The sequence below is a fragment of the Telopea speciosissima genome, chromosome 4 (genome assembly GCF_018873765.1).
Source record: "Telopea speciosissima isolate NSW1024214 ecotype Mountain lineage chromosome 4, Tspe_v1, whole genome shotgun sequence".
Lineage (NCBI taxonomy): Eukaryota > Viridiplantae > Streptophyta > Magnoliopsida > Proteales > Proteaceae > Telopea > Telopea speciosissima.
This window is the reverse complement of record NC_057919.1, coordinates 11,496,623-11,512,829: the sequence shown is the minus strand read 5'-3', so window position 1 is coordinate 11,512,829 and position 16,207 is coordinate 11,496,623. Positions and strand designations below refer to the sequence as shown.

Genomic DNA, 16,207 nt, shown 5'->3' with positions numbered 1-16,207 from the left:
TTGATGAAATTAAATATTAATAAATTATATTAATTTTTCAAAGATTTTAAAATAATTATCAAAATGACACCGGATCCGGATTATGTCCAATCCATTACAAACTTTCTCTTTCCTCGATAGTCATCCAATTAGAGCAGTGGATACCATGTTAGATGTCTTTTTTCGAATTAGGCCAAATATTGAGAATCCAGTACACCAATATATATTCATGGAGACATCAATCGTTGGTGCGTCAAAATTCACAATGCATAACTGAACTAATAAGGACTCCTCAGGTCAAGGGACCGATTGCAGCCTATTGTCGAAAATTTCATTCAAATTAAATTGCCAGTAACCCACATGTGAAATTCTTATATGATTCGGTTCAATGTACACATGATATGTACATTTTCATTTGTGCCCTAGAGTCCACATTCCTAGGTACACCGTATGGTGTCCATATGAACGAGATGTCCAATCTTGTCCTTAGTAGTATTTAATACCTAAGGACTATCTAGGGCCGTTAATAAATCATACTAAAAAATTAAATAAATTCAATAATTTAATCTAATTATTTGGGTTTAATTGATATACTTCCAACAATCTCTCACTTGTACATTAAATAAATTTTGAGCAGAGTCAACCTTAGCAATAACTACATCACCACGCTGAATAATCCTTCAAATGAGATAATACATCTGCTCTATATGCTTGTTCTCCGAACGAGCCTTGTGTTTCTTAATAAATGGTTCGATTTTGGTTCAGTATAACGTGATAAAGTGTTTGATGAGCTCATGTACTACCCTAAGGTTAATTAAGAGTTTCTTGAACCGAACACCTTCTTTGTTTGGTTGCTTCGCAAGGTGTCAAGTACTCATTTGTGGAGTAAATCAATCCTGAATCCCAATCCCGACACTGGGATTTTAAATCCCCTTCAACACTTTTAGTATTTATTTGCAGAGAATGAGAGAAAGGCCCTTCAATCCTTGAAAAAAAAAACCCAAAAAGAGTAGCAAAACAAAATGGGCTATGAAAAGAAATGCGAAAGCTCTTCCTTTTTTACCCTAAATCCAATGCCATACAGGGTTCTGCTAATCTTAGTTGTGGTCTTAATCTTCCTGGGCATCTCTTGGTACAACTCCTTCGAATCCGCAGTGGAAGCCCCGGCGGAGCAACAGTCGAGAGTGGCACTCATGGCTGTACCCATACTATTGTTGATCGCTGTCCATTGGCTTTCATCCATGGACAACTCTGATCAATTTTGCTTCGCCGCCGCCGATCATCATCGGAATTATCCGAAGACCTGCCAGCACCACCCGTCCGAGGGCAGCTTCCCTTGGGGCGTTGTCGCACTGATCGTGCTTTTGCTTATCATAGTCTCTAATTACTAGTCCACTTTCCATGATAGTTGGTTTGTTTGTTTAAGGCTGTAACTTAAGAGGTTTGATTAACTTTGTTGCTTCATAATATTTGTGAGGGAGAGAGAGGGAAGTTAGGTATTAATTAATGCTCTCTGTATATGGTTTTATCTTCCGTTATTAGTGTTTCCGATTGAAGATATATACTGTAATTTGTTCTACCTAGTGATGCTTCAAATTCAAAGTTCAAACCTAATCACCATTGAAGCTGTTCTGGACCTTGTTTTGCAGTCCTCAATAAATCAATTGGGAGAATATTTTTTGTGCCACAGCGCAAGCTGTGCCCAGGCACATGGGCCTGCCACTTAAGGGGCAGGGTGATCATTGCGCCCACCCCATGTGCTTGGGCGCAGCCTGCGCTGTGGCACAGAGAACAGTGCCCCAAATCAATTTTGGTTCATTCCGAAGATACTGTATTACTTGAATAAAATTTTGTTGCAAATCCGGCAACAGAAATTTTTCTATCTTACATGGTCCAATCCCAACTCACCACGTTTACTGGGCAATTTATTGTAACACAAGAATACCCAAAAGAATGTTTTTTTATCCAAAAAAAAACCCCCAAAATATGTCATTGCATGATCCAATCTCAACTCACCATGTGGGCAATTCTATTTATTTATTTTGGGTATTCATGTGTTACAATAAATTGCCCAGTACACATGGTGAGCTAGATGGACACTTACGACAACAAGAAAATTCTTACGGTCTAATTCGAAGCAAAATTTTATCCAAACCATTTTCTCTTTGTCTAGGTTGGATTAAAATCCTCTGTAATTCTTTCATCATAAGGTGTCTTGCGGTTTGAGCAGAGAGCTCAGACACGCGTGAAAGATACTTCATCCAATGGAGTGAGCTCGATTGACCCAGTTTTGCTCTTTTTTTTTTTTCTGTTTTTTTTGAATTCAACACTGTTGAATATTGCATTGTCATGTGTTGAGCTCTCAAACCCGAATTATAAAGCACTGTAGAAGATATTTTGTCCCTCTAGGTTCTTCATCGACCATAATTAATGAGAGCGATAGGTGTGGAATGAGGGCATCAAATCATGAAATGTAATAATTTAGGTTATGACCCATGTAAGAAAGCATACTTCTTAAAGGTGCACTATATATATATATACATGGTGCTCTAGCTTGAAAATATCATTGATATCCACAACCTAAACATATGTGACAGGTTGCCTACCAAAAGTGTGGCATACTTATCTACAATTATGTAGTCACATATCATTACAGGTAGGGCTGAGTTTACAATTTTTCAAGTCTAAAAGCTATAGTCTAACAAAAGAAGGGCAGAGATTTCCCATGATCTCATGATGGGAACTGCATCAAGAGGGTAGGAATGTAGGATACAAATTTATTCAATAGGGGACTTATATTTTGTCTAAGGAGAGAGAATGTCAGTGTGAACTGTAAACCTCATGAAATGATCACCTTACCTCTTGCCCGAAAACACTGCCCAAGGTGGAGTCCACTCCCCTTATTAGAGGAATTGGAGGAATTAAAGGTGCCCACGAACTGGAGTTGATAATTACACCCCCATGACTCAATATATGAAAGGTCGTGAAAAGAATTCTCACTATGATATGATGGGAATCTTTTTCAAAATAATAATAATAATAACAAGCAAAAAAATCTCTACTTGGTGGTGTTTCCTACACCCTCTCACAAGACATCGTGAGATGATGTCTTTGCCCCTTGGGTGGATATCTAGGCGTGCTCACCCATTGGCTAATACGAATTATAACTGTGTTCTTATCAAGCATCAACTATGGTGTTAGTTAGAGTCAAAAAGTTTTTGCATGATTTCTACCAATATTAATTTCTTGGACAAGAGATCGTTGTTTGATCGTGTAGCCCTTGCACCAGCGCAGGGGCTAACGAGATTACTCGCAAGGGCATCAACATGGATGGGATTTTAGATTTCATTGGGGGTAATTTCATGGGCCCTATGTCTGGGTGCAGGAGCCACGTGATCAGGTAGCATTCTTTTACCCTAATTTATGATTAAATCTATTATCATAATTCAATAGAGGGAGCTTCATGATGGTTTTATATTTTAATCTAAAAAAAAAACTTTTTCTCTTTAGGGGTTGTGGGACAGATCTTGCTGAAATATGGCCCTTATGAGGGCTGACCAGGAAAGCTTTCTAGACAAATCGTCCAGGGAAGTCATAGTGTCATACACATTTGTCAATTGATTAACAAACCTTCTGTGGCTGTGTTTGATATGCATTTTCAAAATAGATACTGGGTCTAGAACGCATTTTGAAGAAATAAAATAAAAAAGAATCAAATTTTAAAATGCATTCTAAACGTAAATCTATTTCAAGAATGCATACCAAACACAACTTATGTATACAAATTTGTCCCTTTCTTGGACCTGACTCTCCTCCAGCCGTGGTGGGAACAGGAGAGTTTGGTCATTTCACAGGGGGGGCGACGGCTGGAGGAGAGCTGAATTGCCCTTTCTTGGCAATATTTTGAACAAATAGATATAGAAAGAAGCCAAACAAGAGATAAACACACAAAGCTTGTATTTATAGACATCCATGTCTCAAAACTTTCAACCAGATAAACATGATCTACTAAATTAAAAGAAGAAAGAAAGAAATCTAAAAACAAAGAAGGTCTCTACTGAGATCAGCACAGCAGGCACATGAAGTTAAAAAAAAAAAAAAAAGGCTTCTATAGATTAATATGTTCTCCATAAGGGTCTAAACCAGTTGGAATGAACAGATGACTGATAAGAGATCATAAGCAGAAGCACAACCACCAAAGCTGCAACACCCCAAGGAGAGCTCCCTGCTCGATGAATCGAGTTATACTGTGGAAGAGGTATCCTAAAGAACCTACCATTGATAGCCATGGATCGCACCAAGAAGATCAATACAACAGGTAAAATGAATAACAGAAATTGAAAACTGATCAAAGCCCTGTTCATCTGGGATTTGTAGTCTGTGTACTGTGACAGAGAAAGGAAGAGAATAACAACTCCAAAGAAGGCAAGGAAGGGAAGTGGTGGAGCAGAGATGTTAACGAGGTTCTGCTCTGTCCATCCTTGTTTCCATTCAGGGCCCCTCTTCCTTTTGAAGAACCATGCCATGACTCTGTATTTCTTTCTTGAGTTCTTACTTATCTTAGCTCTCCCTTATCTCTATATATACTTGGACGAAAGTTAAAAAGGAATTAGATGCTTTCTGCCTTACAGAGATTGGAATCGCTTTAACATTAGTATCAATGCCTGAGTATGGATTCTTTCGTGGATCAATTAACCTTTCTTTTGCCGCAAAATGGTTAATTATCCTTAGAAAGATGTGGAATATATTCCAACAAAAGGGTGCCAAGCAAGTTTCAGAGGACCAGAAAAAAGAGAGAAGAAATTCAGAATAACTTGTGACTTTTGTTGATGAGATGGCTGGACTATTAAGTATATGCAACCTAAAGGCCATACCCAGTGCACAAGGCTCCCGTGTTTAGCAGGGTCTGGGGGGGGTGAAATGTACGCTGCCTTACTCCTGTTGCCAGAGAGACTATTTTCAGGACTTGAACCCCTGACCAAGCGTTCAACAAGTGAGCACTTGACCAACGCGCCACGCACGACAAAGAGTAAAACTACTAAGAAAACTTTGCAGGTTAATGTGTCCTTTTAGAATGGTTTGTATGTTATGGAGAGAGTTCAGGAAATGCTATACAAAACCTGACCTAATTTTCAAATTGGCTGTAATTGCCTCCAAACATGAAGAGATAAGAAGGGTTGGGAGGGAATTAGCCCTTAGGCATCTATTTGTTGGGAGGTGGGGTCAGAAAATTTTCTATACTTTTAGGCAGATTGGCCAGGAAGAGGCCAGGGCTTGCAATGGTATCTGATTACCTGCCTTTGCAGGGCAAGGTTCTTTACTTTTTTCAGTGGGAAGTTCCTTCTACTGCATTGAATAGAGAATGTCTTTATTCATTACTTTTTCAGTTTGATGGGATTCCTTGAACAGTGTCAAGTAAAGGTTTCAATCGAAACGTCTCATTCGATTTTGATTGGACCGTAATTGATCCTATGTATTTGAGGACCAAAACCGTGACTGACCGACCGATAAGGATCATTAATCAGTCTCCTTGCTTCTCCGACGTCCGGCATCAGATACTTGCAGATCAGAACAAAAGAATACAGTGAAAGAGAGAGAAATGGACATAAAGATAGAATCATGGAAACACTTGAATTAGTCGAGAATGAGTTGAAAATCACTTGAAAATCTAGAATGAAAATCAATGGCAATCAATTTTTCTAAGCTAAATAATATCAAAAGAGAATCTTGAGAGAGGACACACAAGCATTCTTTTTCCCAATCCACTCTCGCGGTCGGGGGATGGGGGCAATAAAAATTAACTAACAATACCTAAAATTCCAAATAAAAAGGGAAAAAAAGGGTATAGCAAGAAAATTTAATTTAGATGTTTTTTTTTTGGAATAGGAGGTGTTAGGCCTTTGACTGACTAAACCCCAGGGCTCGTATACGACCCCGCAACAAACATGAATCGGGAGATATTGGGGCCTCCATGTTCACCAGGGAGTTTCCTCTCAGGCGAGTGGCCCCAAGGGGGGAGGAGGAGTCGAACTCAGGATCTTTAGCTTCCTTAGGCCTCGTGCCTTGCCAACTGCGGTGCCCCTTGGGGTTTTGACTTAAGATGTTAATGACACCGGTCCGACCTGACTAGTCTCCTGGGCAAGCACGTACACCTCTACACACATCACACCAGGTCAGCACCAAATCTTATGAGAACTATAGAAGCCGTGAGTGTTACGTGCGCGAATCTTGGTGGAAAGAAAATAGAAAAATAAGAGAAAATATAGGAACAAATATAGGAGAAAATATAGAGATTTGGCTTTATGGACGAAGTTTGACATCCTGGCGCAATTGGGAGGCCGCCCATCCTATCTCAAGATAAACTCAAGAATTAATAATAATCTTTCCCTTCACTGTCTACTTCTTTTTTTCATCAATAAATACACGGATAATCCTGTAATTACTCACTTTTGCACTTCTACAATCTCTCTTTAGAACTCGTCCCACTTTTAATAACTACATATAATAACTAACCACAATCCTGTATATATATATAATTAATTAATAATAATTAACCACAATCACAAATAACCACACCTAAGCAAGAACCGACACATAACAGTGTGGTTGGCCCCAAGGGGGTAAGGAGAGTCGAACTTAAGATGGATGTTGATTTCCCGCCAACTGGACCAGCTCCCTTGCCAACTGAGTACACCTTTGGAGTTCATGAATAGATTATGTTAGTTGCCTCAAATTTGGATTAGTATGAAAATTTTCACAAAAATTCAAGGTACTTTAGGTTATTACAAATGATTGGGGAAAAAAAATAAAGAGTTCACTAAATAAGATCTTCACGTACCCTTACGCTTCGTCAATCAATCTGCGCCATTTAAATGAGAGTTGTCCTTTCCTAGATAGTTCTTTCTATGACTTGAATTCGTGATATGTTTTTTTAGCTTTGATACCAAATGGTAGGTACCTGACTACTACATTAAGCTCTAGAGTAAATGAATTATGTTAAATCTATACTAACTGGCTCAATCTCGAATCCCATTAAACAAAACACCGTGAAAATGTTTCAAGGGGACCAGCCGACCAGGGGAAAGAAAATCGGATAAACCTCGTATTGAAATCGCCCGTGGGTTTCACAAACCTTTTTCTTTCTGTGTCGAGTCCAACCTAACGTTCATTCACAGTAAATCTGATTTCAAAGACTCCTCCCAGTAATCTAATCCTCTCCCTCTCATTCTGTTCTTGCTGTTTCATATTTCCCGCGCAAAATGGATGCTCAAGGGGAGAAGATCGCGAAGAAAGAGGAGGTTGTGGACGTGAAGGAGAACAGAAATCTCTGTTCTTTTCGGAAGAAATCCTCTGATGGTTCCGCAGAATCTCGCTCAAAGGTAGCCAAAGTTAAGAAAGAAGAACCCTTTGAAGAAGATGGCGATGTGTCTGACGTTAAGAGAAGTTCGAAGAAGGTCGAAAAGGTTTTTGTCTCTCAAAATTTCCATATGGCTTTGAATTTTTTTATTTCTTTCTTCCTTTCTGATCTTAGTGGATGTCGTGAAGGAGAGGACTTTGAATTCTTCAGTCACAGAGAAGAAGAAGTTCATGAACAGCAGCGTAGGAGCTCATGCAAGTCAAGGCAGAGTAAAGAAAAAAGATACCAAATTGAGAAAGTTTTCCTCTTTCGAAAATTTACTTGTCTATTTTGTTCATTAGGTCGAAATTTGCTTCTTATGTGATTGTGCTTTTCTTTCCTTGTGGTACGCCTTGGATTCAATAAGAAGAAAAAGAAGAAGAAAAGGATGATGGCAGAGGAGAAGAAGTGGGCAGCAGTGGAGCAGAACGGGAACAAGAAGGAGAGGAAGGTGTATGATTTGCCTGGTCAAAAGCGCAACCCACCCGAGGAGGTATGATTTTTCCATTTAAAATTTTTTCCTTTACGAAGTAGTTGAAACACCTGCACTTTTCGGAGTTTCATTCACGGCTATGTTGCATTTGGCTTCACAGAGGGACTCTTTGAGAATTTTCTACGAAACACTGTATCAGCGACTCCCTGATAGTGAAATGGCGGCTTTTTGGTGAGACTTTCATCCATTGTGTTTTCTATCTGATAAATAGTGGCATACTAATGTTTGTTAGAAGTGAATGTTGGGTGGGTGCCTTGTTTCATACTGCTGAGTGCTGTACTGCTTTGCTGAGGCAATTGGCAGGCTGGCATGCTGAAACAATCAACCTTTAAGATCATGCCAACGCTTGGATGTTGTCTAGGCTGAAGGCCAACTTTCAAGCTTTAGTTTTTTACTCCAGAGGTTTTAACTCTGGAAAGAAAACTGTATCTAGCTATGCACGACATACTTCTAATCCATCAAAACACAAAATTGCTCAACTTATTGACCTTGGCCTTGTCAGTATGCACCCATTAGCAAGGTATTCTAAACATGAAATCCCAAAGTATGGAACCCAAGACACAGGTTGGCCCAGCTTAAATAGGATTTGATAGCTTCTTTATGGTCTAACATTCTTGCCAATACAGTTTCCAATGTTAAGTGAATGTATGTGTAGGACAATAAGATTGGTCAGCACTATTATTGAGCATATCTGTGCTTTATGTGCAGTGAATTTTGAAACTAGTTGGATTGTGGTCATAGTGGAAGAGTGTTATAAATTAGATTTGTCCTGTCACTTCCTTTTGTAGTTCCAGCATTGGTTGCTCTATTTGTAGGTGTTGCTTTTGAATTATTGGTGGGAATGGGTATGCTGAACACAAGAGTTTAGAAAGCTCACCCTTTAACAGGATCACCAGTCACCTCAAAACCAGAATTAGAGAGATTAATAAAAGTCAAAGTCGAACTTGTGGGACTGAACCCATGTATGTGGAAAAATACGGGGATGACTTGTGGCTAGGGATGAAAGGCCAACCAAGATCGGATATAGTTGGTTTTCCGTGAAATCTATTTCAGTAGAGCGTATGATGTTGAATCGTTGATGGCCCGCAGCCCTGTCTTGCTGTATGGCACAGAGGTCCGGCTTAGTGACTAGTGTGACACACAACTTTTAAGTTTAAGGTTTCTTGGATGATAGAAAAAACAATCCGTGAGCAACTTTGCTTTGTCTTTATCTACTGTGTCTGTGCCTATTAAGTACCCGGAAGCGTTGTCTCGCATCCTAGTTGGAAGAATTCTATGGATGTGGAAATAGATGTCTTGTTGGATCATCAAACATGGTCTCTCAGGGTCTGTATGGAAACGTTAAAAAAAAACATCTGGTGTTTTTTGGAACACATTTGGAACAGAACATGTATGTGATGTCCGGTCTATTTTTTGTCTTTTTTTTTTTTGGAATGAACTGGGTAAAAAACACATTTGGAACAGTTTTGAGAAACAACTAAAAGGAGCACAAAAAAAAAAAAAAACACAAACTTTAAGCAAAAACATGCACGATGACGGACTTGATATTCACAAATCTCCACCTCCACCGCCACTACCACCACCACCTCCTGATGCAAATACACTACCTTGGACCGACCCAAACCCAGTTGGGTATCCAGACGATATGAACTGGGTCCAATTTGGGATTTTGGATCTCCTAGGATTTTAGGAATTTATGTTATTTGGGGAAATAATGTCTTTTAATTTATTTTATTCTCTTTATTTTAGTAGTTAGCTACGTAGGATATTTGGTTTCCCAATTGTTCTTAGTTTCCTAGTTAGAAATAAAAATAATGTCTTTATTTTTAGGAGTCTTATTTCTCTTTACATATGATGTAATTCCCCATCTTTGGAGACAGATTTGAAGAATGAATAGAGTTTATGGTGCATGTGCACTCTTCTCCCCCCCCCCCTTTCTTCTTATGCGATTTCTCTTCTCTCTCCCCTGCAACTCTGATTTTTTCCAGCTTCCTCTCTTCTCCTAACCGGCCCTCCACCACTTTGGTTTGAGAAAATCCAGTATTGACTTTTTTTTTTTGGGAAAGGGAGCTTATATACTATTATTATTATTACTAAGAGGGGGGGGGGGAACGTAACAGCCAGGAGGCTCGAACTCGAAACCACCTGGTGAGCATGGGCATGAAGCACACCACAGCTCACCAACTGCGCTAGGCAGCTGTTGTTCAGTATTGAATTTTCTTTTAAATGTAAATCAAGTTACGATATGAAGGATAGGGAAAGCGGTGGCTGCTATATATCAATAATATTGTTTGAATATACCCCTTTTCTATAGCCTGAACACTGGGCACAGTAAGAAGAAAGGAAAGGAAAAGGGGGTAAAACAAGAAGTTTATATCCAACTTCCTAGAATGCTTCTTGTACTCATTGAATCAAATGGGGTGTGCCATGGAATGATCAACATCCATCAACTTGCAGCAGAAAGTTTTTACACCTCAAGACTCTGTTTGTTAAAAGTTGTGATGAGAATTTGGATTCTGAGGAATTTGTTTACTGTATCTTCAAGCAGCTACTGGATCATTACAGTATTTTGGATTTCCAGAGATGTCAATATACAATCTTAATGTTTGAGGTATATTGATGGTGCTTTGGAATATGGCTGTGAACTATTTGTCTATGATGTGGATAAGGATGTTTTACAGTTTTTTAATTTCAATCCAAGGAAATACTTTGTCTAACCCTAAGGAGCAGCCAACTGAAAACAAGATGGATGAGGAAGAAACATTGGAAGATGTAGCTGGTCACAAGTGTTGAATTCAAGGTTGTAGCCTTCTTTTAACTTTAGATTGGAAATCAGAGATTCAAATTCTTGAATAAAGTAAGAGGAGTAAATAATCGAGAGTAGCTTTGAATGAGAAGATAGGAAAAAATTGGTTGATGGAGTTAATGTTCAGGGTGAGGCTCTTGTTTCTTCTACTAACATGGTAGATGACCATAGGACAACATCATAGCTAGGGATATTTGGAGTAGATCTCTTAGTGACATCTTAAATAGGGGTTTTTGGAGTAGATCTCTTAGTGACCCTGAATTGCTTGACCTTTTATGATATTTTACAATGGGGAGGGTGGAGAGGTGAGATCTCCCATCTCCAACTTGCATATGACTATTATATTCTATGTGGCTTCTGAGTTCTGATATAAGAGTTATTTCCAACTCATTTAGAAAGATTAAAGTGTTGAATGTTAGTTGAACTGGAATATTAATCTTTTAAATCCCTAGGATTACAGGCCTCTAGCCTCCAGGAGTGAGTACAGCAGTGGAATATTTAGAAATGGGTGAAAAAATAAAAGAACTTTAAATTTGAGAGGGTATACTGAGATTTCATGAGAGTTTTGTATATACTTAAAATTGTATAGTATAGTCTGACGGAATGAACAATATCTTCAATGCTTAAAGAGGAGTTAGGTAGAAAAATCTAGTTACAATTTCCTAATTCCTAGGGAACCTTGTAATTGTTGGAGCTACCAAATGGATGAGAATCATGGACAATTTTTTGGGAAATTGGGTAACATTGTATTCTAACCAGAAAGATATCAATCACACTCTTATTTCCTTTACCACTCACAGTAGATAACATCTATCGACAAGGATAAGGTTCATTTCTAGGAAGACTTATTCTTATTGTATCTCACCCTGTCCCATGGATCTGTGTATTAACAACTTGTACCCCCTGTGGCCCATGTCATCCATATGGCCCACCATTTAATGGATTTTCTTCTGTATATATTAAGCCATCAAATCTGTGGAGGGCCAGTATGACAATTTTAACCATTGGATAGATAGGGGTTCATGTGGATTGGCCACTTGTGAAATTTCATGGCCAAACTCAATCATTTGGCCCATTTTGTAACATCCTGATCTTAAATTTGCTTGTTGATTGTGCCACATAATGTAATACTTTTGGATTGGAACAGTGAAGTTACCAGAGTAGTCACTTAACCACCCCCCTCCAAAAAAAGAAATTACCAGATTAGTCAAGGATGACAGCTACTGCTGCTACCACTACTACAACAACAACTGCTACTAGTATACTACTACTACTACTACTGTTGCAGTTGCTGCCGCTCCTGCTACTACTACTCAGCCTTATCCCAACTAAATGGGTCGGCTACATGGATCCTTGCCTTCCGATCAGCTCCATTAGAGATACAAGGCCTAAGCTATGCATGTCTTTCCTCACCGCTTCTCCCAAGGACATTTTAGGTCTGCTCTTGGCTCTTTTAATTCCTTCAATCTGAATCAAATCACTCCTCCGTACTGGAGCATCCAAAGACCTCCATTGAACATGACCATACCACCTCAAACGACTTTCTTGTAGCTTATCATGTATCGGAGCTACCCCAAATCAGCTCTAGTATCATCACTCCTTACTTTGTCCTTCCTAGTTTTGCCAGTCATCCGTCTCAACATCTTCATATCCGCTACACAGAGTTTATCTATAAGGTGCTTTTAAACTGCCCAATATTCCGTTCCATACATCATAGCCAGTCGTATGACTGTTCTATAAAATGTTCCTTTTAAGTTAAAGGAATACATCGATCACACAACACTCCGGATGCACCTCTCCACCTCATCCATCTTATTTTAATTCTCTGTGAAACATCACCCTCTATATCACCTTCTTTGTTTATGATTGAGCCCAAATACCTAAAATAACCACTTTGCGGAATCTCCCTCTCATACTACCACCACTAAAATACTAACCTACTACTAGTACACAGCCAACAACAACTACCACTACTACAACTCTGTTATGACAGTTGGTAGGTGATGTCAGCTGTACTACTGCTACGGCTTTTGGATAGATGAAATCTTGTCTGGATATGCCAAATCAAAATTCATGGCCCATAATGAGTTGGACTCTTTTTTAGCTTAAAAATGTATCATCTTTTCGGAAACCAAAATGACTTTTGTATCATTATCTGAACGTTTATTTTAACACATGGTGAATGTAATTTGGCTGAAACCTGACATATGAGTTGAAGACGAGGACAAGTTGTCCACAAAGTTAAAGAACAATCAAATTTCGATGTGCATACCACATTAGGGTAAGAATGGGTGGTCATTTAAAAAAAACTAAAACACTGAGCAGCACTAATGATAGTGATGATTTGGTGGTGGAAATGACTCTTTTGTCATTCATCATTCATAAGGTGATAAGTATTGATATTTCTAAAGCAGTTTAAAAAACGCTTTAGAAGATTATTCCCCTCCTCTCCTTAACTTCGATCACATTTCTAAAACTTTGTTGCTTTGGAAGTGCAGTATTGGGATTTGATAGTGTTATATTTTCTTTCTTGGAAACCTGATGGCTATTGTGCAACAAATATGACTTTCAAGCGAGAATACCTTGATGCAATATATTTTAACAAGGTATTTCATGTATTTTGCTCATTTTCTTAATCCTGGATGCTAGAGCTGGTTAGCTTGTGAGTTCAAACTGAAATCTTCTCAAGTGATGGACCTTGAAGAGGGGGAATAAGTGAGTGCCACACATTTACAAGAACAAAAATTTCATAAACAAATTTCAGGAAGTTCATTAAAGCATGCACAACCTTATATTTGGGTCACTGAACTGATTCTTTTGTTAGAATAATGGGGAAAAAATCTGGGGTTTGGCCCATAGTGATTGCCTTAGCCATTATACGGATGCCAGATCTGTATGACTTCATACCTTACCTAGGAAGATCAGATAACATGATCTTCTTTCGAGTTGAAACTAAATACAGTTCAATAATGTGTTGCAATCATTTACTTAAAACAGAAAGAAATTTTGTTGTTGCGGTGATGGATTTGAGGCTTGGGAGAAACTGGGTTTCACCTGTTTATCTTTTACACTATGGCCCATTAAGTTATTGCTATTCTTTTGTTTGTCATGCGTGAGTGCTACTCTAGTGGGATATTCTCGTGTGTGCCTCTTGAACATTCAGTAGTATTCACAAATTCAGGGCAGTTGTTGCTCTGCAGTATATCTCATGGGCAATATGGAAGCATTTTGTTGGTATTGAGGTTTTCCTTCAAAGAGCATAGTGCTTTCTCTATTTCCTATGCTTTGTTCATTGTGGTGTAAATTTTAGAGAGATACGTCCGTATCCAAGTCAACTTTGTTTTGGAGCTTTTGGTAGATTATGAGCCAAATCGTTCAATTGACTTGATGGTTATATTGCAGAAGTATCCACTTCGACAAACATCAATGTGGTTTTTATGCTTTACTTAACTTATCCAAGTTCTATGTACTCTTCTGGATCAACTAGGCCAGGGAAACCAGATATTTTAACCAGACACTCAATAATTTGTTGCCCTTGAAGAACCAAGATTCTCTTTCTCTGCTATTGTCATCAGACTTCAAGAGTTTGAGCTGGCAAATATGGATAAGCAACTCAGTTTAATTTTTTAAACCCAACAATCCAAAAGCACACAGCTTGTATTCACTGCAAAATTTGTTGAATCTCTTTTCATATTTCATAGTAACATTAGTTATGTTCTTTGTGAGAGCTTCAGGAGATCAATTCTCTACAAGCTCAAATACTTGTATTACTTCCACCATCTTGATGGGTATAAATTATGTTCTAAAATATGTTACGATGTGATGACAGGATGATGGAGAGTGGGCTTCTGCCTCTGGAGGAAGCAAAGAAAGTGTACAAGAAGAAACAGAAGAGGAAGCAGGAACAGAAGCTAGGGTCAGTTAAGAGAAGAGTGGACTCTGTCAAAGTTGTTGAAAAGGCAAAGGCAAGGGACCCATCATCTCCTCCGGCCTCGGCAAAGAAGAAGTCGGTGGAGAAGTTGAAAAACGTGTCATCAGTGTGGAAGAAGTCCAGTAAGCGCAAGAGTAGGGACGACGATAGTGCCACATCTGAGAATGAAGTAGACGATGACTTTGTTTTGGTCAAAAAGAAGAAAAAGAAGTCTAAAGCCTGAAAAAGAGTAAAGAATACTAATAGGCTGATGAAAGGTAAACCTCTCCTCCTTTTACACTTTTTGTCTCTTGTTATGTTTCCTCCGCGTGCCCATAGTCGGCTATCACAGTGGAAAAGCCAGCCGCTATTTTTAGCCTAAAGTGGTCTTTTGAAAAGTCAGCAACAATTCAAGTGCATTTGCAAATAGTTTAGATCCTGAATTCTATGATCCTTGCCATGCAAACTTGGAGCTCAACAAAAGAAAAGAAAGAAAACCGTGGAAACGAAAACTTCTCTAGTTCTAGTGGAGCGCACAAATGAGATGTGATGAAATGGTATTGTAAATAGGAGGGCAGCGATGTCATTTCATGTGATGAAACAATATTGTATATAAGAGGGCAGAGGAAATTCCTTGTTTGTGTGTGCCAAGGAACTCGAACTCGAACTGGACCAACCTCGTAAGAGGTGATGCCACAAGCCATCTTAGCAAGGGGCTGTTGGAGTATAAAGTGAGATCTTGAGGGCTGTAGCTGGTTGTCTCCTCTTCATGGTCTCATTTAATTTAAATCTTAGAATAGGGACTAGGGAGTTTCATATTCAAAGATTAGAATAGTTGTCCAAAAAAAAAATGGAATCTTAATGGGGGCATGGGGAAACTCTATTATTTTTCCTAATAGGTGTCGATATTTATTTATTCTTTTAGGATGTGAAATTAAAAGAGATCAAGACCCCACTATTTTTAATTAATTTGTAGTTCAAATATTATAAACTAATTAAAGTGGATTATATAATCAAAGCCACTCATTTTTTTAGTCCTTTTAGAAGGTTAGGAAAAGCTCACTTAATCATGCATGATAAAATACAATGAATCATACAAATGATAACAAATCTTCCGATCTTAGGGGGTGGATCTACGGAATGTTGGTGTTAAGACATGATCTTTTTTGAGGATATCAGAAACGTGCATGGAAAATTATTGGCTTCCCAAACCCATTGTTTAGTAGTTGTCTCAATGGATCCAAACCCCACCTAGAAGGCTAGAATTAAAATCTGAAGCACAAAGTACTGACAGTAGATTGTTGATCATCCATAAAATGTAGAAGTGTGGGTTGTGGACCACCTTAACTACACTACGGCCAGATTTGGTATGACTTCAATTTCAGATGGATTTCATGAAATAGTCAATAAATAGATTTTTGGTCAAGGAAACTGAAATTGTTTGGTTGTATCAATATGAAATATTTCAAGAATTAAAAAAAATCCATTTGGTAGTTCAATTCCTGAGAATAGATATTTCTTTGGGAAGGATGGTGGTGGCCGGGGTGGGGTGGGCAGGAGGTGGTGGTGGTGGTGGTGAGACTATTAGGAGAAGAAGGGTGGTGTTTTATTTTTAACGTGAAA

At 38.6% G+C, this 16,207-nt stretch overlaps 2 protein-coding genes across 2 annotated transcripts; one reads left to right on the top strand and one right to left on the bottom strand.

The window, feature by feature from the left end:
• Window positions 1-4,052: 4,052 nt before the first annotated feature.
• On the bottom strand, window positions 4,053-4,517 carry LOC122657404. The gene has a single exon (XM_043852102.1). The coding sequence runs from the start codon at window positions 4,503-4,505 to the stop codon at window positions 4,095-4,097; it is 411 nt and encodes a 136-aa protein (XP_043708037.1). The 5' UTR covers window positions 4,506-4,517; the 3' UTR covers window positions 4,053-4,094.
• Window positions 4,518-7,556: 3,039 nt separating this feature from the next.
• On the top strand, window positions 7,557-14,828 carry LOC122658961. Its single transcript, XM_043854130.1, has 3 exons — window positions 7,557-7,868; window positions 7,969-8,039; window positions 14,504-14,828. Exons 1-3 carry the CDS (start codon window positions 7,764-7,766, stop codon window positions 14,826-14,828), a joined length of 501 nt encoding a protein of 166 aa, XP_043710065.1. The 5' UTR covers window positions 7,557-7,763.
• The last annotated feature ends 1,379 nt before the right edge of the window (window positions 14,829-16,207 follow it).